At 51.9% G+C, this 27934-nt stretch overlaps 13 protein-coding genes across 13 annotated transcripts; 6 read left to right on the top strand and 7 right to left on the bottom strand.

Moving 5' to 3' along the window:
• Window positions 1-1577: 1577 nt before the first annotated feature.
• On the bottom strand, window positions 1578-1862 carry PHYSODRAFT_446813 (hypothetical protein; the record flags this gene model as incomplete). The annotated part of the gene is made up of 1 exon (XM_009532859.1): window positions 1578-1862. A coding segment is annotated over one exon (285 nt), but the record flags the coding sequence as incomplete, so codon positions are not given.
• Window positions 1863-2476: 614 nt separating this feature from the next.
• Window positions 2477-3532, top strand: PHYSODRAFT_335464 (hypothetical protein; the record flags this gene model as incomplete). The annotated part of the gene is made up of 1 exon (XM_009532858.1): window positions 2477-3532. The coding sequence occupies one exon, from the start codon at window positions 2477-2479 to the stop codon at window positions 3530-3532; it is 1056 nt and encodes a 351-aa protein (XP_009531153.1).
• PHYSODRAFT_286678 (hypothetical protein) lies at window positions 3533-5771 on the bottom strand. Its single transcript, XM_009532857.1, has 2 exons — window positions 4533-5771; window positions 3533-4478 (listed from the first exon to the last, which is right to left on the bottom strand). The coding sequence occupies exons 1-2, from the start codon at window positions 5063-5065 to the stop codon at window positions 4034-4036; spliced, it is 978 nt and encodes a 325-aa protein (XP_009531152.1). The 5' UTR covers window positions 5066-5771; the 3' UTR covers window positions 3533-4033.
• A 485-nt stretch (window positions 5772-6256) lies between these two features.
• On the bottom strand, window positions 6257-7317 carry PHYSODRAFT_361266 (hypothetical protein; the record flags this gene model as incomplete). The annotated part of the gene is made up of 1 exon (XM_009532856.1): window positions 6257-7317. The coding sequence occupies exon 1, from the start codon at window positions 7289-7291 to the stop codon at window positions 6257-6259; it is 1035 nt and encodes a 344-aa protein (XP_009531151.1). The 5' UTR covers window positions 7292-7317.
• A 372-nt stretch (window positions 7318-7689) lies between these two features.
• Window positions 7690-8202, top strand: PHYSODRAFT_303149 (hypothetical protein; the record flags this gene model as incomplete). Its single annotated transcript, XM_009532855.1, has 1 exon — window positions 7690-8202. The coding sequence occupies one exon, from the start codon at window positions 7690-7692 to the stop codon at window positions 8200-8202; it is 513 nt and encodes a 170-aa protein (XP_009531150.1).
• A 582-nt stretch (window positions 8203-8784) lies between these two features.
• Window positions 8785-9216, top strand: PHYSODRAFT_303148 (hypothetical protein; the record flags this gene model as incomplete). Its single annotated transcript, XM_009532854.1, has 1 exon — window positions 8785-9216. One exon carries the CDS (start codon window positions 8785-8787, stop codon window positions 9214-9216), a length of 432 nt encoding a protein of 143 aa, XP_009531149.1.
• A 571-nt stretch (window positions 9217-9787) lies between these two features.
• On the bottom strand, window positions 9788-10332 carry PHYSODRAFT_303147 (hypothetical protein; the record flags this gene model as incomplete). The annotated part of the gene is made up of 2 exons (XM_009532853.1): window positions 9788-10126; window positions 10246-10332. 2 exons carry the CDS (start codon window positions 10330-10332, stop codon window positions 9788-9790), a joined length of 426 nt encoding a protein of 141 aa, XP_009531148.1.
• Window positions 10333-12146: 1814 nt separating this feature from the next.
• PHYSODRAFT_513226 (hypothetical protein) lies at window positions 12147-12935 on the bottom strand (the record flags this gene model as incomplete). Its single annotated transcript, XM_009532852.1, has 3 exons — window positions 12147-12233; window positions 12340-12465; window positions 12528-12935. Coding segments are annotated over 3 exons (621 nt in total), but the record flags the coding sequence as incomplete, so codon positions are not given.
• Window positions 12925-13215, bottom strand: PHYSODRAFT_286675 (hypothetical protein; the record flags this gene model as incomplete). The annotated part of the gene is made up of 1 exon (XM_009532851.1): window positions 12925-13215. One exon carries the CDS (start codon window positions 13213-13215, stop codon window positions 12925-12927), a length of 291 nt encoding a protein of 96 aa, XP_009531146.1.
• Window positions 13216-13906: 691 nt separating this feature from the next.
• PHYSODRAFT_514162 (hypothetical protein) lies at window positions 13907-14101 on the top strand (the record flags this gene model as incomplete). The annotated part of the gene is made up of 1 exon (XM_009532850.1): window positions 13907-14101. A coding segment is annotated over one exon (195 nt), but the record flags the coding sequence as incomplete, so codon positions are not given.
• A 5071-nt stretch (window positions 14102-19172) lies between these two features.
• Window positions 19173-19475, top strand: PHYSODRAFT_335458 (hypothetical protein; the record flags this gene model as incomplete). Its single annotated transcript, XM_009532849.1, has 1 exon — window positions 19173-19475. One exon carries the CDS (start codon window positions 19173-19175, stop codon window positions 19473-19475), a length of 303 nt encoding a protein of 100 aa, XP_009531144.1.
• A 3093-nt stretch (window positions 19476-22568) lies between these two features.
• On the top strand, window positions 22569-23468 carry PHYSODRAFT_511531 (hypothetical protein; the record flags this gene model as incomplete). Its single annotated transcript, XM_009532848.1, has 1 exon — window positions 22569-23468. One exon carries the CDS (start codon window positions 22569-22571, stop codon window positions 23466-23468), a length of 900 nt encoding a protein of 299 aa, XP_009531143.1.
• An 868-nt stretch (window positions 23469-24336) lies between these two features.
• On the bottom strand, window positions 24337-27829 carry PHYSODRAFT_316770 (hypothetical protein; the record flags this gene model as incomplete). The annotated part of the gene is made up of 3 exons (XM_009532847.1): window positions 24337-24355; window positions 24435-25699; window positions 25832-27829. 3 exons carry the CDS (start codon window positions 27827-27829, stop codon window positions 24337-24339), a joined length of 3282 nt encoding a protein of 1093 aa, XP_009531142.1.
• Between the last annotated feature and the right edge of the window lie 105 nt (window positions 27830-27934).

Genomic DNA, 27934 nt, shown 5'->3' with positions numbered 1-27934 from the left:
CTCATCACCGGAAATTGCATGTGACGCTGGAAAAATCTACCAATAGACTACGAGAGCTTAACAAGGAGAAGATGCTAATTGGCTAAAACAAGTAGGCACGGAACTGGTTGTAGGCACGCAACTGGCATCTTACGTTAAGGTGAATTTCCAACCCTCCGCGTCCAAGGGGTTAAGGAACGCCCGCAGCGATTTGCTTACAAACTCCTTGGCTTGGTCACACGAAAAGACTCTGATGAGATGTTCCCTTTCCAGACGCAAAATCAAGTCCTTCACATTCTGCGCTGCTTCACTTTTGTGGCTCAACAGGTAACGCCATTTGTAGCGAGACGCTTCATCTTGGATAAGCTGAAAGTAAGTGTTCCCGCCTGGGGTGAGCTCTCCCACATGACACACGTCCGACATTAGGCGTGCATAGCACTCCTTCTGTCGTTTTCCTTCTCGGCGCTTGTAAGACATCCGCTTCTGCTTAGCGCACTGACAGGCTATGAAGCGAAACTGCCCTTTGAAGTCCGCCAGTGTAAGTGTCTCCATGCCCTCCACCATGTTCATCCGAACCATCTTCTTCATGGCTCCTACATTCTGATGCGCAAAGCGCATGTGCCACATGAGCAACTTGTTATCCTTTGGTGCCGACGCCACTGCACCGATAGTAGCGTCCGAGGTAACAGTGGAGGCATCCAGCCACTAATGGCCACGTCGCTTCTTGAAAACAAGCTTCACTCCGTCGTACTTGTCGTTCGTAAAGTACGTAACCCTCTCCGCCACAACACGAGTGAACGGAGTAGTAGGAATCCAACCATCAAGCTCAAGAAGTTCTTGACTCAACAGATTTGTAGGGCCATTGGGGGAGAAACGCGTTTCCTCCAACGACAATATAAACCCCGATCCATTCGGGTCCAACACATTCATTGCCCGAACTTGCACCAAGCCAATGCCGTCAGCTCTGCCTTTCCTCCCTTTCCAGTCGTTGAAATACTTGTCATCTTCCCGCAAGTCACGCTGGAATGCCTCCTCATTGATGCAAACATGCACGTCAGTCCCGGTGTCCAGCATCCACTCGTCAGTATAGTCACCGGACGAGGTTGCCAGGATTTGAGGTGGAGTCGCAGTCACATCATCATTCCAATTGTCCCGACGTTCTTCGTCCACCGGCCCACGAAGCCGATCTTTCGGCCCTTCTTCTTCTTCGAGCCATTCTTCTTCGACCGCTCGCCGGCTTCGCTGTCATCGTCATCATCGCTGTCATCCTTCTTCTGCTTCTTTCCCTGTTGCTCAGCTAGCCACTTCTTACAATTAGCTCGAAGATGACCCACCTTGTGACAGAAATGGCATTCACGAGTCTCCTTCCACGTGCCACCACTACGAGCCTTCTTGCCAGGACCGACCTTATGCTTCTTCTTGCCTGGCCAAGGTTGTTTCCCCTTAACCGACCCGATCAGGCCACTGCCTTCTCCCTTCTTCTTCTTCTTCTTGAAGTTGTCATTCTGATCTTCCTCAGCTTCATCCATTTCAGCTTCACTCCGCAGAGTATTGAGCACACGCTCCAAGTCGGGAGGATTGGCGTCTCGGTTAAACATCCGCATCACATTCCGATGGGTTCCTTCCACCCCCGTCAGAATGATACTTGCCATATCAGCATCTGTGATGGAATCGTTCATGTTCTCGAGTTGCCGGCGATAGTCCTCAAGATCCTCCAAATACTTATCCATGTTCACTCCTTTGGCATACTTCGCTCCATACAATTTAGCACGAATGCGAATGCTATTTGCAAAGTCTCGTCGTGTTTTGTCCCGCTCAAAAGCAGTCCACATCTCAGTCACTCGAACGAGTTTACAGATCTTCTTCGCATCCTTCGGGAGAAGGCCAAACAGCAACGTGTCTCGCGCAAACAGGTTCCGCTCCTCGTAAATTCGTTGTCGTTCAGCATTCTGAGCGTCAGGACCCTCAGTCCCCAATACAGCATTCCAACAATCTCGCTGCCTTAGATACGACTCCAGCCGCGCCCGATACAAATCAAACCCCCCGTTTTCATCATACTTTGGCGCCTTAGTAGCCGCAGCCACCTTTCGCACCGCTTGCTGCTGCTGAGGTACTTGAACTTGCTGCGGCTGAGGCACCTGGCCTTGCTGCTGAGCTTGTTGCTGCACCTGTTGCTGCTAAGGTGCTTGCCCTTGCTGTTGAAGGGCTCCATACTCCATCGTGCTACTCGTTAAGCCCCTTGGGCTCACAACCTAGGAGAAACCGAGTTGCACTCGTAGCACTTCACCTACGCAGATCTCGCAGGGTCGAGTTGGACAGTAGCTTTATAACACGAAGTAGGGAGCAAAACAACTAAAATGGCTTGTGTCTTTCGAGAGAAAACAGATTGTATGCTTGTTGTTCAAGTGTTGTTGTAGGGGAAAGCACCTCGAGCCATAAAACCCCCGTTGACTACTCTTGACTACACTGGCCGCAGCCAACGAAGGAGGCTGCACGCATGCAGGAGAAGTTCCGAGAAACCCTCGGGTCTCTTTCACCAGAACTCTCTTTCCTCTTCATCATAGTCAAAGGCATCACGGTCTCAGACCTCAACCACCACTCACTACCCTGGTCATTCAACAAGCACACCGCCGGCGCGCTGCCAGCAACCCAAGTGACCACCGACCGCAGTCGGTTTCTCGTAGTCTACAACACTATCCACATTATTCTGTTTCGAGTCATACTGGGCGCTCAAATGCTGCGCAAACTATTCGCACAACGCAAGCAGCTCATCCAGTACATGAACTTCTTACACGCACAGATCATGATGATGTTCGTGTATCCGATCTACGAAGTGTTGTTCCGCTTTGTTGAAGGATCGAATTTCCAGCTTCCTGTAATTTTGTTGCTGCCTTTGATGGTGGTTGTTATAAAAAATATTGTGTTGAGATGTACAAAGCACGTGGAAGATATGACGCCGGAGCTGGTAATTTTTACTGTGGACTTCTTCAACGCCATCTACGTGGCTACGTGCATGCAGAGCGCCACGTCGGCCCTCGCAATCTCCGCCATCATTATGACGGATCTCTCGCAGACGATGATCATGTTGTATGGCCTGCACCACCGAACTAATGGCATCTTAGCAAGGTTACAGGCTGTAATACCGGGAGTTGGCAATCTGAATAACTTGCTGGCTGCGTCGTGCTGCCTGTGTCGAAACACCGAAGTGCTGGGTCAGCCGACTCGAAGTGGGATAAATACTTTCTCGCATTTCCCGCATCGACTGCCAACAGCGGATAACATCCTTCTAAAGAAGCTGAATGGAGCGTCTAAGTCGCGAGGGGTTGTATCGCCTCCGACCGTCGCGGACATTCCATCTCGCGAGAATACTCGAAAGTCATCCGCGCTGTGTATCATTTGTACCAGGAAGCGCAGCAAAGAAATTCATCCGAGCACACCCAGTAATGGTGATGCAGAGGGTACCCGAGTACCAGTCGACTCGGAGCCACTGAGATTCCTGAGCTATTCACTTGAGACGTTCTTCACGATCGAATGCCTCGTCGTCACCTCCTAGTAGGGCCTCCGAATATGGCATTTTTATTTAGTAGGTTGGGCGTTGCTGAATAAATTATCCCCTGACGCTCCTACCAATACAACAGTACATTATGGCATTGCCCCCAACGTACTACAATAAATAATGCCATTATGAAAAAGCATGAAGTCTATTAACAAGACACCAGTTAGCTTATCATCTAGCTCAAATTGTCCACAGTCGTTGCATCCCAGTACGACCGATTCTGGCGGAGAAACAAAATCGTCTCAAGCGTGCGTGGCAGCAGGCCGTGTCGTTGATGACCAAACGTCACCCGAGCAATGCTGAAGAAGCGTTCCACCACGTTCGACGTGGGTGGGATGCTCTTCAGCTGCTCATACTTGACACGGTCCTGTGCAAGCCGCCGGCGCTTCCGAAGACGCTCCACGAACGACGTGGCTGGATCCTCCTCCTCCTCACTCGCGGCCGCGTCGCCCGGTCTGGCAGCTTCGAAGGGCTGCAAAGCGACCTTTTCAGCACGCGTCAGCCGCTGCGCCTTCCCGTGGAGAACGCGTACACACCCAGCCTCAAAATCTGGGCTGTGCACAATGTTGGCCCGAGGCCCTGCAAAATAAAAACCATTATACAATTGTTAGTGAAAATATTAAACACAAATTCAACAGTTATAAACTTACCAATGTAGCGCCCATATTGTGGCTTGACAGCGATCAGCTCGTCGAACCACTCGCGAACGTCCAGCAGGTCGACGTCGTGGCCTTGAAGGGCCTTCGAGACCGACTCGATGTCGCACAGCTCCTGGTACAATGCCCGCAGTCGCTTGTTCATCGCCGGCGGCGGCAGCAGGTCCATGAGGTCGTCGTCTTCGGCGTCAAGAAACTCGAGGAGCTGGAGGTAGCGCCGTACCATCTCGAACGTAGAGCTCCAGCGCGTGTCCTGGCGAATGACAGGCCGAAGTGGCGTTTTCAACCTATTTTGTAAAAAATTTACAAAAGTACACAAATTGTGTTAGAGACATATTGACACACATTGGCGCTTACCGTAGTTTGGCAGATTGGGTGAGAGTACGCAATTTACCATGAGCGCCTGCACAGCAGCCAGGTCCTCCTCATGCGACGCCATGTCCGTCTGAACAGCAAGGTTCAGGCGGTGGCTTGCGCAACCAACAAGCGGCATACTCATAAGAGTTGCCAGCCGCCGGTTTACGGCGCAGTTGTCAGCTACGAGGAAGCGACACTGCGTCAGCTGTACGCCGTAATCGCGCGGCAGCATGGTCGCTAGAAACTCGAGATGGCCCTGCGCGGAGAGATCGTCGTCCAGCGCGTCCAGCAGCGGGGCCATGCTGAGTAGCGTTGTCTTGGGACAGCCGTTCACCTCATAGCACGCGAACACGGCGATGTAGTGCTCAGATGCGTGTGTCCAGCCGTCGAGCATGATGCCGAAGCGTGCTGGGAGCTCCGACGCAATCGAACGCTCGACGGCGACGACGACCCCGTCCATGCCAGCCCGCAGCGTTTCCTCCGAGATGGGGTCCAGACTGGAGTAGCTGAATAACATCCATAAAGTAAAGTTGTTAGTTTCCGTAGTAATGTAAACACAATGACCTTATGCATACACGTACCGCCGAGCTTCTCGGCTCTCACAAAAAGAGAGTGGCAGGTTGCACATGACAATCCAAACCATCCAGCCGTGGAGGTTGAGCGTCGAATGGCGGACAAGTCCACGAGGGAGCCTGTCTCCGCCGTCGTAGCGTCGAGCATGACGGTCTCGTAGTCAGGGTGCTCCCGCCTGATATGTTGCATCAGGTTGGAGTACCCGTTCCTATGGATTTGCTTCCGAACCGTGCCGCAACGGCAACGGAAATACTCGAGAATCACCTCGTCGTTCTCGTCGCGACACGGGCGGAAGTAAAACCCCGAGACTTGGGAGTTCGTGTACGTAGGGCGAGGGGGGCGGATAGCGCAAACCATGCTGGATGAGGTCTTGGAGGCTTGAGAAGTGAAAATTGAAAGGTGAGCGCTACCAAATGAGCTGCAACTAGCAACGCAGACAACCAGTGATTTCAGTTCTTCTGAACGACTGGAAGCGAGAAGATGGCTGGTAAAACGCTAACATTATTATATAAAGGTAACTGTCATAAATTATGTAATATCACAAAGCACATCAATAAATTATCACGGTAGATGGCTGAACCCGCCGAAATGCGTAATTTATTGTTATTTTCTGAAATAATGTTATTGACAATGCTATTTTCGGAGGCCCTTCCTACCTTGAAGCGGTTATCCCCTTCTTCTACACAAGTTACATCCTGGTAATGGTGCATCTCCCAAGTGCGCAGCAGTTTCACTCCGAGATGGCTGCAGTCACTCAAAACAACGCTGGCTCAACTGTGCTCCCCGTATTTGTGTTCGGGATTCTCCAGATTGTGTCTTTCGTGCTGCTTCTGGTGGTGATCAAGAGGAACTGCGGGATGCGAGCGCTGTACCAACTCGCGTTCGTACTGGAGACGCACAAGTGGTCCATTTTGAGCAAGTCTGGATGATGATCACGCTGTGCTTCCGAGTAGTACACTTCGGTACGTACGTTTACTTACCTTACTGCTGTTAGGACCCGAGCACTGATGTATTGATACTGCAACAGGCGTCGACTTCACCTTCAAGTTCACCAAGCTAGGATGGTAGAGCTGCATTACAGAGCTTACTTACAACAACTCCAACCCCCAACTATCTTCTCTCTTCGTCTCTGTCTCTAAAGCTCGTCCTTCTGCGCGTGCAAGTCCAGTTTGTACTCCTTCACCTCCCTCAGGGTCTTGGCGCTGGCCTGCGTAATGGGGTCGTTGTCTCCGTAAATCTTGACCGCGATCTTGTGCGCGCGCTCGAGCAGTTCAATGGCGTCGTCCACCTTCTTCTGGCGCATCTTGACGCCCGCCAGCGCGTTCAAGCTGAAGGCGTACGTGAGCGTGTCCTCTCCGTCTCTCTGCAAGAAAACAGCGCTCGCCGTCTCCGCCGCTCTCAATGCGTCGTCGATCTCGTTCACCGCCACGTGAGCCGTGGACAGCTCCATATACAGCTCGGCGATACCCGTGGTGAGTCCATTGATCTCGCCTCCCTGGGCCTTCACAGCGTCCTTCAGCACCTTGAGGTTCTTCTTCTTCTTGCCCAGCTTCTTGTACCCCTCTGCGATCCTCAACGACGCCTCAATGTACGCTTCGTGGGTCACTCCCAGCCCCTTTTTGACATGTTTGCGCAGCGTCTTGTACTTGTTAATAGCCTTCTGGTACTTCTCCTTGGCCATGTAGGCGTCCGCCAGGCTGCGCAGCGACAGGCCCAGCGACGGGTGGCTGTCCCCGTAGATCTTGTCCACCATGGCCACCGAGTCCTCGAGCACCTCGATGGCCTCGTCGTACTGCTTGGCGCGGATGAGCACGGACCCGTAGTCGTTCAGGATCTGCGCGTACAGCGCCGCGTCCTGCGAGATCTCGGCCGGGTCCGACACGGCGTGGCGGCCCTCGCCAAACACGCGCTCGTGCAGCAGCGTGATGGCGCCGCGCAGCTTCTCGATGGCGCCCGTGAAGTCTTTGGCGTCGTTGAGCTTCATGCCGGCGTTGCGCAGGCCGCGCACCTGCTGGATGGTGGGGTCGTTGTCCCGCGCGCTGGCGCTGGACGTGGGCTCCGGCGTGTTGGGGGCGTCGGCGTCGGCATCGGCATCGGAGGCGTGGGTACAGCACAGCAGCGTCGCGGCGAGCAGCAGCGCGCACAGGAAGAGCAGCCGCAGGGCACGCATGGTGGCGTCGGCAAATGAGCTCCTCGTTCACAAGTACGTGGCGGGGTACAGTGTACCCGTCGAATTGGTCAAAAATGTGTGTTGTTTTCGACAAGGGGAAATTGCAATTTGGTCAGGAGTTTGACTTGGAATTTGCGATTTGGTCAAATTGGCACGCCAGATCTGGAAGACACCACATGTACTATTACATTGTAGAACCAATTCTTCGGGCCTAAAGCAACGTGACAAAAATGCTAGAGCTACGTGCCTATTCCCACTGTTTGGTACATGCAGTGTATCTGAAGGCCTCGCGTCTTATTCCTGTGCTCTAAAAATATGGCGAACTGGTTCAACAAACTCATTTCCCCAAGTGGTGGCGTAAGTCCATCAAGGAACACAAGGATGCCGTTTCCGACGAGATGACGAGAGGGCATGTGAAGCTGCTGGGCAACCCTCTCTTCGTGAACGTTGGCAAGATTATTCATTCGTTTCCGCTTCTGAAATGCTTGGAAATTATCGCCGGGAATATCATCCACAAGTGCACCAAGATATTTTCGCGAAGCACCGGACTACCTTGCGTGCATCGACTCAAACAACTTGACCACGATCAAAAGGCCTTGCTCCCTTCTGACTTTCACCACATTAATCGATTTCTCGTACCCCCACCCCCGCTTGCCGTGGTGTTTGAACCAGATATTAAAACACGGCGTGCAGTCGGTAAGGAGCAACGTGCGTCTCGTAAGAAAGGCGCAGGTAAGTTCGGCACAGGAAGAGAGCTGTCTGTGTTAGAGCGGAACATTGCAACCACTGCTAAAGTTCCCATACTATCGAAGAACATGGTCATCCCGGCAACATCAGAAGCGACCCTGCGGCACCATCGCACCGACGGTGTGGACAACAGCAACACAGAGGTTAGCAACTGGGGCTTCTAACTGTATGCGAATTACATTTATTTTATTTACACAGCCTTAATCTGCTCCAAGAAGTGTTTGCAACAACAAAGACGTTAAGTGTACAGAGGTTAGAGCTACCAAAACGTGGGTACAGGCACGTAGCTCTAGCATTTTTTGTCACTTGGCTTTAGTGAGTCCCCAATTCTTCCAATGTGCTCGTACGTCTGCTGTTTCGTGTCGTGGGCTGTTAGCTCGGGACTCTCCAACCACCTCCCGACTCAAGGAGGTAGTCCTCGTCCTAAGCTAAACAACAGGCCACAAGGGTCGCTACAATTTACAGGTTCTCACTGAGGACCCACGAGCAAGCACCGATCGACCTCCTGCCCGACCATTTTGGTAGTTGCTGGGTAACGGAGTAAGATCCAAAGTTGTTTTATGCTGTAATGCTTGCTAGCCGAGAGCACACTTGTACTGGATGCAGTCCAGAATATTGCTTATCTGCAAGCTAAAACTTTCTAAATCTAGCGTTTAGGACCGTCTTAATTCTTACTTTCAGAAGTCCTGACTGATTGACCAAATTGAGTAGTGTAGCCATTTTGTCAAAAACGAATTACGTCAACGATGGCCAAGAAGAAGAGCAAGAAGGCGGCGAGTGCTGCGGGCGATGCAAACGAGCAGAAGGAGGCGTTGCGTGCGGGTGATACTAGGTCGAAGCGAGTTGCAAGGCTGTTCACTGCGATGCAGGAGAAAGGGGCGGCCTGGTACGGCCGGGAGCGCGAGGGCATCGCGCTGATCGAAGGGTTCCAGTCGGCGCTGCTGGCGGTTCGAGACGCGCAGGCTGTCAACAACAGCGAGAGGGACGTGTTGCTGGCTGGACTGGTTGGCAATGCGGCGATGGATCCGTGGCTGGCGGAGGACCTGTACGAGCAGGTGCAGGAGCTGTCGGGCGGCTTCGAGGAGCTCCTGGAGCAGATGTACGCGCTGCAGGAGCAAGCGAGGGAGATTGGTGCGTTGGTTATTGGGATGGAGGTAGGTCTGGAGCTGGAGAGCTGATGTTGTGTTGGTGTTTGGTGTGTTGATAAAGTGCTGGGCGATGGAAATGAAGAAGAGGAGCAGCAGATCGAAGCTACGGAGCTGAGGCCGGTGGACTACCTGCAGATGATGAGTCAGGAGCTGGCGACGTTCGAAGCGGAGTACCAGCACATCGTACGTTGGGAAGCTGTTGGTGTTGGTGGAGTTTGCTTGAGTACTGATGTTTTTTGCTGGTCCGGTGCTGCTGTCAGGAGGCGCTGTTGCACCTCATTTCGTTCGAGACTTCTACGGATGAGCTGCGCACGCTGGTTATCTCCTGGAGTGCGTCGCCTTTCTTGGACCCAGCTCAGTCCCGCAGCTTCCGACAGGTTTGTTAGCCCAATTTCCAGTTTTCCACAATGCATTGCCTTTTATCTCACTCGCAACTCGTTGTCTTTCCCCCTGAGCAGCGCCACCAGCTATCCCAGCAGCTACACGTATAGTTCCCTCTCGTCAGCACACAACAACGCAAAGAAGACAGACGCATGCCTTGTCCACAGATAATATAGACCATATTTGCCAAGCTCTTACCTGCACCAAATCCGTCCACCCTCTACTTGGTCGCCACGAACTGTGCGCACAGCTCGTTCACGTCCTCCAGGTTCAAACTCGACACAAAGTCAATCTGAGCCTGCAACAACAACAATAACAACAATAAAGTATATCGGGTCAGCTTAAAGCCCTGCAACTTGGCAGCTAGTGGCATTAGAATGAGCGTCAGCACCTTCTCGAGTTGTCGCTGGATCTTGGCCGCCTCCTGTGACGAGAAATAGGGCGCCAGGAATTTCTCCAGCGCGTCCTCCACCGAGTCCGTGGGTTTGATGGCGCTCTCGTGACCCGCAGGGATAAAGATACCAGAGCTCGCGGGCTGCGCAGCCGGCTCGTCGTCATACTAAAAGATGTTGCATGACTACAGAGTTAGATAACTGCATTGCAACGGGTGTAGCGGGAGATAGAGCGCCGCGATTGCAGTCATGGGGGTAAAAAGAAGAAGCCAAGACGCGGACGCACCATGTCGTTCCATTGCACGCGGCAGTGGGTCTTCTTGCGCACCACGGGGTAGCGCTCTAGCAGGCGCAGGAACTCGCCCTCGTCCATGTTGCCACGATGCAGTTGTAAGTTGAGGGTCTGAAGTTGTTTGTTGGGGTGGATTTAGACACGTTCTGGGATTGCAGTCTAGAATCTAGACATAGGTATTCTGTAACAAAAATCTAAATTCTAGATAACATAGCTCAAAAAACGTTTGAGTGCATCAAAGCACTCAAACGTTTTTTTTTAACCATCAGATAGATTCCCATTACTCCGTTGGCAATCCTCCCCAGAGCGAGCAGGCAATCCAGGAATGTTACCAAGACACCAGCTTCCCTCGAGTTTCCTACGTGTACAAGTTGTCGAAAGCATTATTCACTATTACTAGTAATGGAGCACCTCAGTCGCATTGCTCCGTTGAGTTGCTTAGGGGGCCGACACCCTGCAGTGGAATCTCCACTTCAGGCCGACGTCCCCACCCTCTAATTGATCCAATAACTCTTATCAATCACCATGACCATTTTTTGTAGTGTAGTGAAGCAAACTTAGGGCTAAGGGCGTGTTCGCGACCGTTGTAATTTAGATTCTCAGTTTAACCGATGCAGGTCATCAAACCAATAAGCAATTAGCAACACTGGTGGAGCTGCATGATGAAGTCTTCATTATCAGCAAATAACGTTACTATCTATCGCGAGGTCAAGATAATCAACGGCAATTACACACCAGCAGCAAGACTAATGATGCTGGACTATATCTCGCGAAACCCTAGATCGCGGTTAACCGCAAGGGTGAACTGCAGCACCAGTGGTTCAAGATCAATTAGTGGTAGCCGACAGCCCAAAGCAAATACATGTAGCAAGGGATAGTTGTTGTTAAAAGCTATAATATTCAGTTTCGATTTTCCAGCGTACTCATCAATACAGCATCTCGGCTCCCGATCTAGTGCTACCATATCACTTATACCATATCACTTTACACAATTTAAAAATGTTACACTATCGCAAGATTCTCTATTCTATCGGCAGCAAGTGGTTGCGAGGAGCATAGCCAAAGCAAACCCGCGCGGGGTGCCCGTGAAGCATGTCCGCGTAGGAGGGCCCAGCGACCAGCAGGGCAGCGCGTCGTTGCGGCTTGGAGCTAGTTGCGTATTAATATACTATTAGTGCGTGGTGTGGGACCCCAGGGTATAAGGAGGCCACCTGCATCACTGCCAGGAGCTATCCTGTAGGCTACAGGCTATCGCTAAATGAGCTAGAGTATTGGGACATGGTGAGCTCTGCGTAGCACGTATCCATGCAGGCTTCCCAGCACTAACTCACTCGTAGTAATGGATGCAAGCGCTGACTTGGCGCTCTAAATCAGAGTGAAGCCGAGGACTTGGTGGCGTTTTTTTTGCGCTCGGTGCGATCTAAAGTGTAGCAATTTATCTAAACCCGCGATTCGCTTCCCGTTGCCTGTTTGATTAGCGTTTATCGTCGAGGCTAAATCGTGTCCCCCCGGGTCACTCCAGTTTTTACGCAGTAAGGCGCTTCTATGGATCTAGAGAGGGTGCTTCAACCAAGGTTTTATGGATGTAAACCCTAACCGTTCATGTATCAGATTAAGAGAGGTATTAATAAGTAAAGAGAGGTAAGAAATAGAGTAAAGAGGAGTGAGAGGTGATTATAAGTGGGGACTTCGTCCCCAACTACGTAGTACTTACGTACACCAGTAACGTTAGTACAGTGCTTTAAGATGAGGGTTTGCAATGGGAATTGTGACAGAAAAAATGGTTAGGAAATCGGCAAGTTGTTGTGGAACTTCTCTATTACCGGTATCGCTTCGAGTGTGTCAGATTCTAAGCTCAAAATGAAGCCCTGGAGGAGGCGGGCGTTCTCCGCGACTTACTCCTCTGCACTGCGCACAGTCCTCAACACTTTAAGCATTTCAGGACGTTTCGAAAGCAGTTTTTCCGCGTCGGCGTAGGAAACCTGCACGGTAAGTCAATCGTCGAGCAATAATAAAGCATTGCACAGTTCGATGAGCTGTTCCACGCATACCCAAGAAGAAGGGGGGGGGGGGGAATTCCGGACGTACCCAGATGCGGTAGCGCATGCTTTCAGCCCACTGGTCGTACACCGTCGTCGCGTCCATCCTGAAAGGATAGTAGACCTTGTCGCCCTCAGTAATAGGATTCAAGTAAAACCGAACGCTTCCCTCCACCTGCACACCAATCGGTTAATACGAAGCCATCACTGACAAGACGGAAAACGATATCACCGTACCCCTCCTTCTTCGATGAGCTCGCGCCACGCAGCCGTCTCAACGGTCTCGCCGTGGTCCCAGCCTCCCTTAGGCAACACCCAGTCTCTTTTGCCTGGGTTTGAGCTCGAAATGAGAAGAACTTCGCCTTCACCTTCCCCGTCGGCTCTGGAGGCCACAATGCACGACAGAAAACGACGGTCTTGGTCATCGTAGCGTTGGAACTCGCGACCCGTGTGGGATTCCAGCACTGGGACATCATCAAAGTGCTCGATTTCCCTGCGCATACTATCACCAGTTTCCTTGGACATTTTTAGTTCGATATCCGTGGCCCTCATGTGTTCAACAAGCGCCAACTGCTGCAGTGTCTCCTTGCTCAAGCCTTTTCCTTTTGGGTACAGTTGGGCAACAGCTTTCGTGTCAGCTGCGAACTGGCGTATCGAAACCCCTTGTAGTGAAGCCCAGGTGTCCGAACTTCTCCACCAATTCCTCCATCTTCTGGCTGGTGCCAGCTCTCTCTTCGTCTTCGGAGTCGAGAGTCGCTAATTCGTCTTCATCATACTGGCGCAGGGATCTCTTGGGTTGGTACTCAGCAGTAAGGGCGCGAGACAAGAAAGTAATGTCCGTCTTGACGACGCCTGTCGTGGCCGAGGTAGCAGCTTCGCAGCTGGAGACGAGGGCGATCACAGTCAGCAAGGACAAGACACGCATGGTCAGTCAAGTTGTCGAGGTCGATGGTCGTTGGAGACGCGTTTAGCAAATTGCAAACTGAGAATTCGTTGAAACTTCGGCAGGTTGGTCAGTTGGTTGGTTGGCGACGAAGGACACTCGATGTTTTACCGAGTTGTGGACACTTAGCCTGAGAGCCCTGGGAAGCCTTCGCAGTGTCGAGACCCCGTGCGAGATTACCACGCCCAGCATCAACAGCAGCACGGGCTCTCTTGAAAATAAAAATTGCCGACTATCTAGGATGCAGCATTATTAATCGGCCCCATCTCATGTTTGCATGAACCCATGCACTACAAAAAGAGTCCCATCTCAGCAGGGCATCGGATCGATGGGATCAAGCCTGTACAAATAGAGTACAAACAATACAGAATTCATCCCGAATTCGGAACGGGTGTACAACTAATAGCCTCACATATTTAATTTTATTTTCCAGTCGATGTGGCGATAGGGGATGTGCAAGGTACTGCAAGGTACTGAGGTACTAAGATGAAAAATCCAGTGCCAATCATCAGCTCTCCACCCTCGTTTGAAAAATGGCGCGCATTTAGCGATCTTACTAGACTTCAAACTATATGTACCGTAGGGGTAGACTCGCACTTTTGCTTTTGCACCTCGCCCCACAAGCCCACCTCCTCCCCCACTCCACCCATGAAGTCCACACCGTCCAAGTGTCTCCGCCTCACTTAAGATGATGCAGGCTCTAGACCGGCTTGGTGAAGGGCTACATAATCCCTACGAGGTCGACCAGTTGACAGCGCTGTTGTGGTGCGAGGATGCCTGGTCAAAGGTTAGTGCTTCGACCATACGCCACTGTTGGAATCATTCCGGACTCGTAGGTAATGCTGCTCTTCAGTTCATTTTGAAATAACTAAATCAGTACATTGGAAAAGTATACTCAACTTAACATCAATTTATATATTCTGCGTCTTTATATATATCAGGCGTTCCTTACTCGGGCAGATTACTGTAGCCTCGGAGGCATCACTATCTACATGTACATGTACACCATTTCCCAGGCAGACTGGTTGGTTTCCCAACCAAAGTGGTTCAAATCATTTTTCGGGAAAAACCTCATATCACTTTTCCCAGGTATTTTCAAGCAAAGTGGTTCTGTCGTAAATCGTTCCCAAGCAAAGTGGTTTCACAATCATCGAGGATTTAGAGCCATTTTGAAGAAGTCAAAACACAGCTTAGAACAGCCTTGTGAATGTATTTGAGGAGTCTATCATGATCTACGTGACGTGGGCATTATAACTAAGTTTTTTTGCGTCGAAAAATAGCAACTTTTGATTCTTACAGACCAAGCCCAAGACGTGGACTGGTCCGTTTTAGCCTCATATGGTTGGTTGCTTGGGAAACAAACAGCTGTAAACCACTTTGGTTGAAAAATGTCCCTTTTCGTCGCAATAGTATGTTGCGCGAGACCTTCCCGCACCACTTTGGTTGAGAAAGCAACCATTTTGCCTGAGAAATGGTGTAGATCTGTAGCATAATGACGGCACAGCATCGTTCAAGGTACCAGTGTAGTGACAATAGGCACTTGGTGAGCTAGTATTGTACTCAATATGTGGTTAAAGCGTTAGATACAAGTTGAATTTTGCTCTGGACATTCCCTCTCTCTTACTTTGTTAACCGAGTTTTCTTAGACGCAGCTTCGAGCAGGCTCCGAAATAAGAGCCTAAATATACGCCGCCAGGTCAAGTACAACGATACACAACGACGGATAAATCCGGCATAACTGAATGGCATCCTCCATAGTAAATGTGCCAGAATTCTCTGTCGGGAACGATAGAGATTGTACAAGGCAATGACATAAAATACACGTAACGGAGCATAAAGTACACACAAATTTAGAGAAAGTACTTAAAACCATATGGAATGCAAATGTCAAGTGTAAATCTCGAAACTGATTGACTATCTGAATTACTTATTGTAAAATTGTAAAAAGTACAACAGATATGTGCCGGGTTTTGCGTTGCCGTATTTATCCGTCGTTGTCTGTACCTGGCTTTCTCTCACTTAACCGAGTTTCTTATCTGTCTGTCACGCCCCCAAAATGACAAATATTTCATTGAACGAAAATACGTTAACCCCTTGGTTCCCAGGATTTAGGCACCGAAACACGTAATCTACGGTACTGTATGTCGTAACATACAACGAAAAAAGTAACTACGAGTTTGTATTGGCACACCCTGTCCGTAACAAGAGAAGCCCCATCAGACATATAAGATTGTAGAGATCTATGGGGGGAACTTACGACATAACAGTCGAAAACGACGCGAAGTACGCCGGAACTTACGACATCGAACGTAGATCGAGTGCATACTAATCCCAGATGGTGGATCAATAGGATTGGCGAACTACACAAAACATCCATCTTGACAGATGACTGCGAGGTTGTAATTACCAAATCATCAATATATACCCAATCAAAACATTTTCCCTCTCACTTATGCACAGGTCAGGTAATGGGGAACTGTATCCCATTCAAGAAAAAAGGGTAATCGCTACAACCAACAAAGGGGTACTTGGAGTGCTAACTTACTTTGTATGTCAGTGCTAAAGCAGTTCTATAACCGTAGAAGCAGCTTCACTTCTTCGCTTTGTTTGTCAGCTTTATGATATCTGCCCTACAGCTCGCCCATTTCTATAGAGTGTTGTTGCCGAGGCAACGGCCTACACCGACGGCGTTTCTCAATCCGGAACGCTGAAGCAATACCGAAATTGCTTCGTTTTACCGTTCCTAGAAAAGGTTAAGCCTAGCACGGTTATTCTAATTCGCAGCAGGTATATTGATGCTGCTCTCGAGGGTGGCCGCACCGGTAGCGGCACTCGGGCTTCGCGTACTATAGAAATCGCCTCGTACACGACACGCGTACGAGCTAGACCTCCGTCGTTCCCGGCGATACCGAAGTATACGTCGTGCTTAACCCTTTTAGCCCCAGACGTTATTCTGTATCCTACAGAATAAGCATTAGACTTGATTAAAGTATACTTCAAAACCTGTCAAAGATTTGCTGTTGGAAGCCCTTTCGCAACTTGCGGTCAAGCGCTGGGGGTACATTGTGCACAGAACAGCTACGAAAGTGAACAAAACATGCTCAATGTATCCACCATATGCCGAAATGGCGAGCTTCTATTGGTCGTGGCGAGCGTAGAGCACGCTCAAAACCTGCTACATGGTAATACCTTGCAGGGATGCTAAGGCATCATACTTCGGCTCCAGCCACCCATCTTCGGCACGTCGCGATAAACGCGGAGAAAGAAATCGCCCTGTTCCTAACTGACGTAGTGAAGAGGAACTGGGCGAATTCTTCCTTGTGCTTGACATTAGCGCATCATTAGATTTCTTTAGCCCACCTAACAAGCTTGTTACGATTGTCTCTCTAACAACACCAGGGAGCTTGCATGCTCAATAGCCCGTAATGACACGCACTACACATGTACGAAACAGGACAATATATGATATTCATGCCAACGTCTACTTCTTCCTTTACATGCGCACGCTCTTCAATGTTCGCGCCAGCCGTGGGTCATCTTCGCCATATTGGCAGTCTCCGCTTTGCTCTGTAGCCTCCGGCACTGCCGCTCCATTCCTGCCGCTTTCATCGGTAGCCTCCGTCGTAGCCTCTGTCCCTTCTTCTGTAATCTCCGGTGTAACCTCATCACGCGGAGAGCTTCTTCTGTAGCATCCGTCGTAGCATCTACCGCTTCTTCTTTAGTCTCCGGTGTAGCCACACCATGCGGAGCGCTTCTTCTGTAGCCTCTTGAGTAGCCACTTCATCAGCTACAATATAGCGGTAGACCCGGCTGTAGCCGGCTTCGTAGGAACCGATGAGGTTGTGCGCTGACTCCGCAATCGATCTGCCAATCGGGCCACACTCGAGAGCTCATAGCTTCGTCTGGGTCGGATCACCAGGTCTGGTAATCAACATCGCAACGTAGAATCAATATACCACTAGTACAATGTTACAGAGCAAAGTACACGCTCACGCTTACCTGTAGATCACAATGGCACTCATCATGATCGTCTTCGGCCATGGTCCTTGGCCACTTGGGCGCGCTCGACAGGCCCCAACAAAGCTTGCATTGCGACGTCTTGAACAGCGCAGTTTTGGAATGAAGGAAAGTACGAGTGGCTGAAACGCGGCGGTTTTAGGCTTCCACCCGAAGTTTCAAACCTGTTGGTGGTTTATACTCGTCCGTCTATTACCGCGGAATAAACCCCGTTTATCTTCCCATCGCTAATCTAACAGGAAGATGTGCACAATACCGGCTATACAAACATCCATATGCGAAGTTCGAAAGAGAGGACAAGTTTGCTGGATATTATGTCCTGTGACAATGCTTATTCTGTAGGATACAGAATACGGGGTTAGAGGGGTTAAGTTGGTTAGTAGTAGGATACTCTCGTCATCTTAGTTTAATTATTGGGAGAGGTCTTTGTGGGATATACGCACGATCAAGGTTATTTACACACTACTCCATGCCCTTGCTTCCAATCCGGCATTTACGTGGCGCGAAATACGCTTCAACACTGCCGCTGCCAAAACCAGCTACACCGTACAGTTGTTATAAGGCTGCAGATAAATATTTCTTCGTGTTAGAAGTCTCGGCAGACATAGTCTACTTCCGATTATTCTTACTTACGTGTACTCGGCACCTAAACTCGAGGAAATAGCAGCTACAACCCTTGGAGAGTTATTTAGGCGCCATTTCATCCATGATTTTATCATTTTCTTGTTTATTGTGTGTACGGGCGTTTAGAAGCTATTCTACGAGCTCGTGGGAGCTCTTGACAGCCGCATACGCCTTACTCTCCCCTTCAAGGTCGATGTTGTGTTTGCTTGAAAGTGGGCACTCGCGCAAACCTTAAAAGGGGACGTTCGTCTTTCTCTATACAAAATGCCCCATTAGCCGGCCCCGGCTTATGCACAACCCATCTCTGATGACAGCTCTATATCCGTGTGTTTGTGCAATTCTGATTTTTACTTCTCTTGCTTATACTTTTGCCGACGAAAATAAACTTGATTAAAGTATAGCAATCTCGTTTCGAGCCAAATGCTATTGTTAATCGAGCTATGTCGTATTATACGACATTGAGATTCGGCAAAGTCGTAACTTACGACGTCGGGAACCAAGGGGTTAAGTACGAACTCGAAGGGCCTCCAGAAACTACAATTCTTTATTATCCATTTCGATGGAGGGATGGTTGGGTGAAATGCTGACCCCCCCCCCCCCCCCCGGATAAAATAATGCTGGCCTGACGCTCTTCTTTATTAATATATTAATTACAAGAAAATTAGAGATACGGTTTTGAAATGGCTGCATTCGGTTCTATATGCACTTTTTGTACTGATACGAGTATTATTTTCAGAGTAAACTACATGTACTCGACCATCTGTGACGATGGAAAGAAGTTAGCGACACGTTCGTTCAACGAACGTGTCGCTAACTTCTTTCCAAATTGGAGACATGCAACCGCTAGAAAAGAGCCCCCCCATGCAAGACATACACCGTAGTTAGGACACATTAATAAATCAGAATATATAAAGGGAGATTATGAACATCACCAACATTATGGTGGACTAGAGCAGAGAAATAAAGGAAAGTAAGCCATTCAGTCACATTTTTTAAAATACTGTTTAAAAATTATAAACAATTTCGAGTATGTCCTCGGCTTGGTAAACCACATCCGTATGCATTGCTTGCGATCCTTTCCTCTGTACTGATTTTTTTCTAAGAGTAAACAGCCTCACCATCTGTGCCAGCGGACAACGAGGGAAAAAAAACTAAACGCCTCAGTTAATTTTTCTTCTCAGGCTGGGCCGACAGTTTTATTCTTCGCCGCGGAAGTATTCACACAGTACTCTGACGTAGAAGAATACTTCAAGTACTGTAGGTATTGTAACAGGACATGGGCAGATGGCGGTCACGGCATGGTGACCACGGAGGCGAGCAGCGGTAGCTGGTCGCACGAGTCGGGCGACGAGTGGGGCATGGCGGACGAGAGCGGCTGGCATGGGTGCGCGGTGGCGGGTCGCGAGATCCAGACGACGGTGGGTGCGGAGAGCCGCACGAACGCGATCTTGGCAGCGAACGGTCGCTCCGAGAGCAGTGGCAGCCGGAGCGGACGGCTGGGAGTGGCTGACGAAGAAGATCTCGAAGCTGAAGGGTCGGGCTGGAGAAGAACGAGCGGTGGCGAACGAGTGAGGACGGGGAGTCGGAAATTTGCGCGGTGAGGCGCAAGCGGTTGAGGTTTAGCGCGCTTGGAGCAAGCGAGCACTTACGAGTTGGGTGGCCTGGTGACGGGTTGCCAGACAACGAACGAGGGCGAAAGCTCTTGCTGAACGAAGTACGAGGGCGAAAGCTCTTGCTGAACGAAGTACGAGGGCGAAAGCTCTTGCTGGGGGCGACAGCTCCTTCTGGACGAGTGACGGACAGGTGGTGGTGGAGTGTCGACGGGCGCTCCGCTGCTACTGGAGGGTTAGTAGCTCGCGTGCGTGGGTGAACTCTCTTTGTATTGACTGAGTGTAGTTAGCTCTAGTTGTCGGCTGTGGGCTGATAGCTACGAGTTGGCTGAGGACTATTGAGTAATCTAGCCTCCTTAATAAAATTGGATACGTTCGTGTGTGTACGGACGATCCGGCGCAGTAGCTCGGTTAGCTGCTGTCGGCCAGCACGGAGTCAACTTCCAGTTCCCGCAATACGATCTGCCCCACGTGCTGGGCAAGATAAGAAGCTCGTTACAGTATTTAACGCAGGAACTGAGCTTCCATCTAGACAGCTCTCACATGGCAAGGTGATCACAACTTATGGACACTGAGGGGTCGTGGCACTCTCCAATTAATTCAGACAGTATAATGACATTAAATAACTTATAATTTGAAGTCCATGAATTAATACCTTGATACGCACAGGTCGAAATACATGCTCATGTACTCCAGTGGCCATCGGATACGACACTCTCCTCTGTATCTGTACCTGTGCGTGTTTTTTTCTCTCTCTCTCTTCTTTTCTCGAGAGCCTGCACAATACAATGAATTGTTAGTGATGGGAACGTAAACGACGTTAGCTCAAAACCATCATTCGGCGTAATCTATATCATAGGTTCAAAAGTTGAGCTGTAATTTTGATATAGTACGAATTTCGTCATTTAAACACCAGATGCATAGTTATGACTAGCACACGTTTACACTAGCCATTGCAAAACAGCAAAATTCGCCAAAAACCTATCATACAGCATATACTATATGATAGGTAAAAGTTAACGTCGTTTACGTCCCCATCACTACAATACATGTACATGTATTATAGGGCAAAGCTTTGATCACGCTTGTTGTTGATGCTGAAAAGCTCGTGGTTGGAGAGATTCCCGCCTCAAAAGTCCCTTCACGTGATTGGCCAATCCGCTTACTGCTCCCTTTTCTACGCCCAAAATCTGGGTCGTGTTCCAATCTGTCTCCACAGACCTAGCAATTACCAGTCCGTTCCAGATCTACTGGAGGTTTGAGCACGTTTGGCTCGCAATTGGATAAAAATAGTTGTATGCCCGTGTGATTGGTAGTAATGCAACCGCCTGCTCATAGCGGTTTGACTGGTGTGCAGAGCTCCGCACAGCTCGAAAAATTGGCGCCAGGGGAAGCGTTTAAGCTCCAATGATGCTTTCATCGATGAAGAAGCCACCACTGCCATTAACGATTTCGCCCCTCCCTGACCCAAGCACCCACCTACCAAACCCAACAAGCTACTCGATGTCGCACCCCAACAAGACCTCGCACCCCAAGACCAAGCACCTTTCGGACGCGGAACGTGCCCTCGTGGTGTCGGCCCTCCTCAACCGAGCGAGAACGGCGCCCTACCGTGTGGTGCGCTATCTGCTGCTGCAGACATCTTCGGGGTCAGCGCTCAGACCATCAGCCGTGTCTGGCGCCGGGCCCTGGGCAACTTTCAACGCACCGGGGTGTACGCATCGCCCACAAGATTGCGCAGCACTGGGCGCAGACGTGTCGACCGTTCCCGCAAGCTGGAGCGCCTCCGCGCGGTCGATCCGCAGCGCCGGAGCACCATCCGTGCAGCCGCCCAAGCCTGTTTCCTCCCACCAACCACGCTGTTCCGACAGGTGAGCATCGGGAAGACCCGTGTGGAGACGTCCGTTGCCAAGCCCATGCTGTCGGACGACAACAAGAAGTCGAGGATTGCATTTAGTGTGGGGCACGTAAGTGCAGCAACGCATCATTTCAGTGACATGGAAGATGTAGTCCACGTGGATGAAAAACTTTTCTATCTCTGCAAGGTGAAGCGTCGCTTCGTGCTTCTACCGGACGAGCCCAAGCCTGTGCATCGACTCAAGAGCAAGCGTCATATTCCCAATGTGATGATGCTAGCAGCAGTAGCCCGCCCGCGCCATGACCCCATCACGGGCAAGTTATTTGATGGAAAGCTGGGGGTCTGGGCGTTTTTGACACACGAGCCAGCGAAACGAAGCAGCCGCAATCGCCCCGCTGGAACGCTGGTGCCATATCCGATGGCCGTCAACAAGGAGACCTACCGCAAGATGCTGGTGGAGCACGTGCTCCCGTCGATCCAAGCAAAGTTTCCGGGTGCGGCGGACGGGAGGCGTGTCACCGTGCAGCAAGACAACGCCTTCCCGCATATCCAGCCAGACGACATGGCGTGGAGGCAGGCAGTAAACGCCTCCGGGTGCGATGTACACTTGCGGTTCCAACCGCCTAACAGCCCTGATATGAACGTATTGGATCTGGCTGTCTTCAACGCCCTACAGTCGCGACAAGAGCGAATGGCCGCCCACACCCTCGACGACCTGGTGGCCAACGTGAAGGTGGCGCTGGACGAGCTGCCGCCGGCAACACTGGACGCGGGCTTCTTGACGCTCCAATGCGTGATGAACGATTGTGTTGCTGCTGGTGGTGACAACACATTCAAGATTCGACACATGTCGAAGTCGAAGCTTGCGCGGGAGGGACGACTTCCACGGTGCATCAAGTGCTCTGTTACTACTGCCTCATTTCTGCCTCCTCTCGATCGATCTGCAGATTCTGGCCATAGTGAAACTAGTACTAGTATTTTCCTATAGTTTAGGAACAAGCTAAATAGTGGTACATATCAATAGATTTGGAACGGACTGGTAGAACGTTTGCACAATCTCTAAAACGTCCAGATCTAGAACCCACGTCGTTCCGGATAAATCAACCAATCAAACGCGCGATCAAATTCCTTTCTACCCAATCAGCACGCGTCAAGCCATGACTTACATTCGCCATTCAACATTCAATTCATCGACCGCTCAAGTCACACACACCAACCCAAGCACCATGTCGGCCACGCCTCCCTCCCCCGTGCCCAAGAAGACGGACGAGCGCCTGCTCTTCGCCGTGCCCAAGAAGGGCCGTCTGCACGACAAGATCCTCAAGCTGCTCAAGGGCGCGGGCCTGGACTACCACCGCCCCAACCGCGTGGACATCGCGCTGTGCTCGAGTCTGCCGGTCACGCTCGTGTTCCTGCCGGCCTCGGACATCGCCACGTACGTGGGCGAGGGCAACCTGGACCTGGGCATCACGGGCCAGGACATCATCGCCGAGAGCAGGACCAACGTCGAGGAGCTGCTGCAGCTGGGCTTCGGCAAGTGCGCGCTGGGCGTGCAGACGCCCGTCAAGGACGCCGTCGCGGCGCCCGAGCTGCTGGCGGGCAAGCGCATCGTCACGAGCTTCCCGGAAGTCACGCGCGACTACTTCAAGCAGTTCGAGACGGAGGCCACGGGCCCCACCAAGATCAAGTACGTGGGCGGCTCCGTGGAGGCCGCGTGCTCGCTGGGCCTGGCCGACGGCATCGTGGACCTCGTGGAGACGGGCACCACCATGAAGGCCGCGGGGCTCGAGATGATCTCGACGATTTTGACTACCCAGGCCGTGCTCATCGCCAACCCGCAGTCGGCGCACAAGGACCTGGTGCACAAGGTGCACCAGCGCATCCTGGGCTACATCACGGCCACCAAGTACCGCATGGTCACGTACAACGTGGACCAGGAGAAGCTGGACGAGGCCACCAAGATCACGCCCGGACGCCGCTCCCCCACGGTCAACACGCTGGTTGGAGGAGGCTACGCTGTGTCTGCTATGGTGGAGGAGAAGAACGTGTCCGAGGTCATGGACCAGCTCCACGCGATCGGCGCCACGGACATCATGATCTTCAACATCGAGAACTGCCGCGCGTAGAGCGAATGGCTGACTTGCTAGCTAGAAGAAAATGGAACGAGTTTATGCCGCGCTGCCATCGCGCGCGCCGTGACGAGTCAAATGCAGTCCAAAAACTTGTTTACTAACCTTTACAGTACTCGGATCTAGAGGTTGACGCGTAGTGTGGGCTGGAATGTCCCAGGCGACCGCATTGACGGAGGTGGAGGCGGTTGACGTGATCCCGTGGCTGAATGCGAGACTGGAGTCCCTGCCTGAGGTGTGTGAAAGCTCTTTGCAGGCGCTGGCGTGGAATTCGACCGACGCTGCTGAGGTGCTTTGAAGGGGTCGACGTTCTGGCGAGGAACTGGGACGGCATTACTTTGCCTCATGACGTTCGATGCAGTGCTGACATTGCTGTGTTTGTTAGCGTAGCTTGGTTTCTCCAGATCCAAGGGTTTAGTTGACCAGCTCAGAGGTTCTGCATCGAAATCGTGGGAATCAAACTTGCGGCTGGGGCGTTGGCGATACTGGCTCGAGATTTGGCTCACTTGCTGGTTGCGTCGAATCCAATTGGCTTCGACCTGCTTCCTCAGTGCTGGTGGGAGTCCGGACGGATCCTCGTCTTCAATGGGCTGCTCCACTTCCCAAGGCTGCGCTTTGAATTTGGTTTCCCCATGGAGCGGTGAGTAACTGGAGTTGTTGCTGCTGAATGGGGCTACGGACGTGTGCCGCCAAAGCTTGTTATTGTCGACAGCAACCTTCGTCGGCTTCTCTGCTGTGTATTGCCTTCTCGCAGCAGCCATCAACTGCTGCTGCTCCCGTCGCTGCTGCGTGAGTCTCAAGCGAGCACCGTCAAGCTGCCGGATCTGAACATGGAGCCGTTGTTCGCGAGTCTCGAGCTCATGCTTCACGCGTTCAAGTGCTCGCTCTCGGTTGGAGAACGACGTGTCTGTGTCTTGTACAACAGCAGCTTGCTGTGCCACGAGCTGCTCACGCTCCAACAACTCGCGCGTTCCGGCGTCCAGCTTCTCCGCTAGAGCTACAACCTCTTGAGTGCGCTCTGCCAGACGCGTCTCAGCCTGCTGAACCTCCTGCCGCATGCTCTCAAGCGCTTGGAACTCGTCTTCGTGGCTCGCCAATTCCGCTTCAAGGTCCTCCCGATCCGCGCGCAGCTCGCGCCAAGCGTCTTCAAGTGCCAGTCGTGACCCACGGAGCTCTTCATGCTCGCGCTCGATCTCCAGTGCAGTTTGCTCGCGGAACGCTGCGAACTCAGCTCTTGCTTCGTACAGCGCGCGTTCGTCGCGTTCCAGCTGCGTCCGCCTAGTTGCAAGCCTCGCTTCGTACACCCGGGCATCCTCTCGAGCTTCTGCTAGCTGCTTGCCCATATACGCAGCGTGAGAAGCTTCCTGGTCTCTTAATGCGGCAGTCTGAGCTTGAAGGTGTGCGCTGAGTGCATCCAACCGCTGCTGCTCTTGTCGGAGTCGCTCTTTGTCCTCAAGAGCTCCTTGACGTGCATTCCGAGCGCCAGCCTCCAGCTCTCGGAGCAACTCGGTAAGCTTTGTGCGCTCCTGCTCGGCGTGTTGAGCAGCTCGCTTCGAGCTTCCTTCCAGTGAGGCGATAACACGAAGGCGAGCTTCATCTTCAGCAGCGATGCGAGCTGCGGAGTTGTCGTAGCCAGAGCCTTCCTCCTGCACTTGGTGTGATACAGTGAGTCGAGCCAAAGCCCGCTGCATCTGGGCGCTAAGAGCCTCCAGCGCGCGCTTCTCTCGGTGTCGCTCTAAATGATCAGCTTCGTCCTGTTCAGCGATCTTCCGAGCCAGCGCCAGCTCCGCGTCCTGTACTGCGCGCTTGGAGCGGGACAATTCCTCGCGTAGTCCCCGCATTTCAGCTTCCAGCAGCTCCGCGCGGTGTTGGAAGCTCGCGGCGTCATCTTTGCTGGTTGCGGCGAGTTGATCAGCCTCGAGTTTGGCACGTTCGGCTGCTGCAAGTTGTTGGGCGAGCTGTGCGTTGGCAGCTCCGCGCGCCTCAAGCTGCTGCGAGAGCTGGTTCATGGACGCGTCTCGCTCCTCAAGTTGTTGAGTAAGTTGCTGCGTGAGTTGGCTGCTTGATGCCACTTGTGCCTCGAGCTGCTGCGTAAGCTCATCGATTCTTTGTTGCAGTGCAGCTCGTTCAAGATCGAAGGCAGCGGTGAGCTTGGCTTCGCGCTCGTCGCAGTTGCAAGTCGGCGCAAGGATCACTTGAGGTTCATGGTGCTCTGTGTTCTTGGTAGGCTGAGGTGGCGGTGGGTCTGGCGTTGGTGCACGGACTACTGGTTCAACCGTAGGCTCAGCTTGTGGTGGTGGAGATATTGCAGTGGGAGCAACAATGACGGGGGCATCGGGAGCTGATGGCTCTGCTGCAACTTGGGGCTTCTTTTCTTCGCCTATTTCATCTACTGGTTCCTCAGCAACATCAGCGACGACACTTTCGTCGGCCTCAAAGGACTGCGAGTACGAGTTGCGTCGATGAGGACTGCTCCGAGCAGAAACTGATGGTGATGAGGGCAGGATTTCCTCCAAGAGACTGTCTTTGGACTGCTCGAAGTCGCTCTCGCGGATCGCAAGGGAGCCTTTGTCCATTGTCAACGACCGTCTCCGGCCCGGTGACGGAGGCGTGACAGGTCTTTCGCTTGCTGTGACTGCAGCTACTGGTGGCTCTGCTGGTGCCTCTGGGACTGTCGGAAGAGGTTGCGATTGAGTTGGTGACGGCGGTAAGGAGCTCTTGAAGGGGTCTTCAGCCTTGCCAACTTCTTTCTCGGGCGAGCTGTTGTTGCTGCTATTGGAGCTGCGGCTGCGGCGTCGAGATAACAGCGGTTCACTGGGCTTTGGAGGCGACAGACCACCCAGCAAGTCCATTAGCAAGCTGTCTCTAGCACTCGCCAGGTCGGCATTGCTGCTTTCAGTGGGTAAAACAGAAGCCTTTTCCTGCACTGGAGTTGTCGCCTTGGGCGGTGTTGCAGATTTTGTCTCGACAACCGCAGGCTTCGGCTTTGGAGCTTCTTCCTCAGCTTTTGGTTTATCGTATGTGGCGCTTTTGGAGGAGGACGGGGCGGCGAATAACTCAGCCAGGAGGTCGTTCTGCTGCTTTGCGGGGGCAACTGCAACAGGTAATACTGGTGGCGAAGGCTCTGGTGGCTTCTCCACATTGACCTTCTTTTCGTAGTCATCTTCAACTTCATCATGTTTGGAGAAGGAGGATTCCTCTTGACGTCGACCGCTTCGAGCACTACTGCGAGGTTCGGACGAAAACAGATCCGCAAGTAAATCGTCTTTTGCAGATAAGCGCTGGCTGGGTGGAGCTGTATCACGAGTTGAGAAACTATCTCGAGGAGGGTCCTCACGCACTTGATCTGTCTTCCGCTCTTCAATGGGGTCATTTTGGCCTTGCCGCCTTGAATTTTGCTCTTCAAGCGGGTCCTTTGTTGGCTTGGCGAACGGATCATCGAGGTTGTTTCTTCGACTGGAGCCTCGAAAGAGAGAATCAAAGGTCGATGTTGATGGTGTAGGTGTGGATCCAAAGCCGAACGGGTCTGAGTCAGCACCACCGGTCTGTCTTCTGCCTCCACGACCGCCACCTCGTCGGTCTGAAGGTGGTCCTAGAAACGAGGACAACGACGATAAATCTCCGTCGCCTTTGCCGTCGTCTTGGAAAAAAGATGCAGAGATCCCGTCATCTCCCGCTTTGGCAGGCTCTTCGACCGGAGCAGGGGTATCGAGTTTCTTGGACCCGCGTACTGTCGGCGTGTAGCCAGAGATCCCAAAGGTATCATCGTCAACCTTATCATCGTCCCTGTTCAACCCCGTCACCGGTTCTGGAGACAATGGCGGAGACTCGAAGTTGGCTCCAGAACCGACGTCTCCACTATCCAGCCCCAACATCTTGGAGAACTCGTCGTCGAATCCCCCTCCCATCTTGCCACCGCCGTTCTTCCTTCGTGCCGCTGCAGCCGCAGCCATCTCCAGCTCCACAGCGCTATCCCAATTCTTGGCTGAAGAGGTCCACTCGTCACCCGCATCGTCGTTGCCAAAGTCGTCGTCGTCGTCATCAAATGCGCTTTTCTTCGACTTGGACGACTTGCTCTTCTTCTTGCTGCTGCTGGAGCTCTTGGATTTGTCCTTGTCCTTGGATTTCTTCTTCTTCTTGTCGTCGCTCTTGTCTTTATCCTTCGACTTGGACATGCTTTTGCTCGGACCGTCTCCAAGCAACTCGCCGACATCGAAGTCGTCCATGTCGACGTCCACATTGTCGCGAGCACCGGAGATTGAGATGAGGCCACTCGTGAGATCGCTCGACCCACCTCGCTTCGAGCTTGCATTGCCCTTGGAGGCCCCTCCGATGGGAATCAGGTCGTCCAGAGGCATGGCACCTTCAACCTCGGTTCAATCGAGCTAATGCCCTGCTTGCCGGGCACTGCTCGGGCATTCGTTTCATCGTTTGATCCGCTTCCGTGATGCAGATCGCATGCC

Source organism: Phytophthora sojae (assembly GCF_000149755.1).
Source record: "Phytophthora sojae unplaced genomic scaffold PHYSOscaffold_6, whole genome shotgun sequence".
In the NCBI taxonomy this organism is placed as follows: domain Eukaryota; phylum Oomycota; class Peronosporomycetes; order Peronosporales; family Peronosporaceae; genus Phytophthora; species Phytophthora sojae.
The sequence above is the reverse complement of the archived record's forward strand: the minus strand, read 5'-3'. Positions and strand labels throughout refer to the sequence as shown.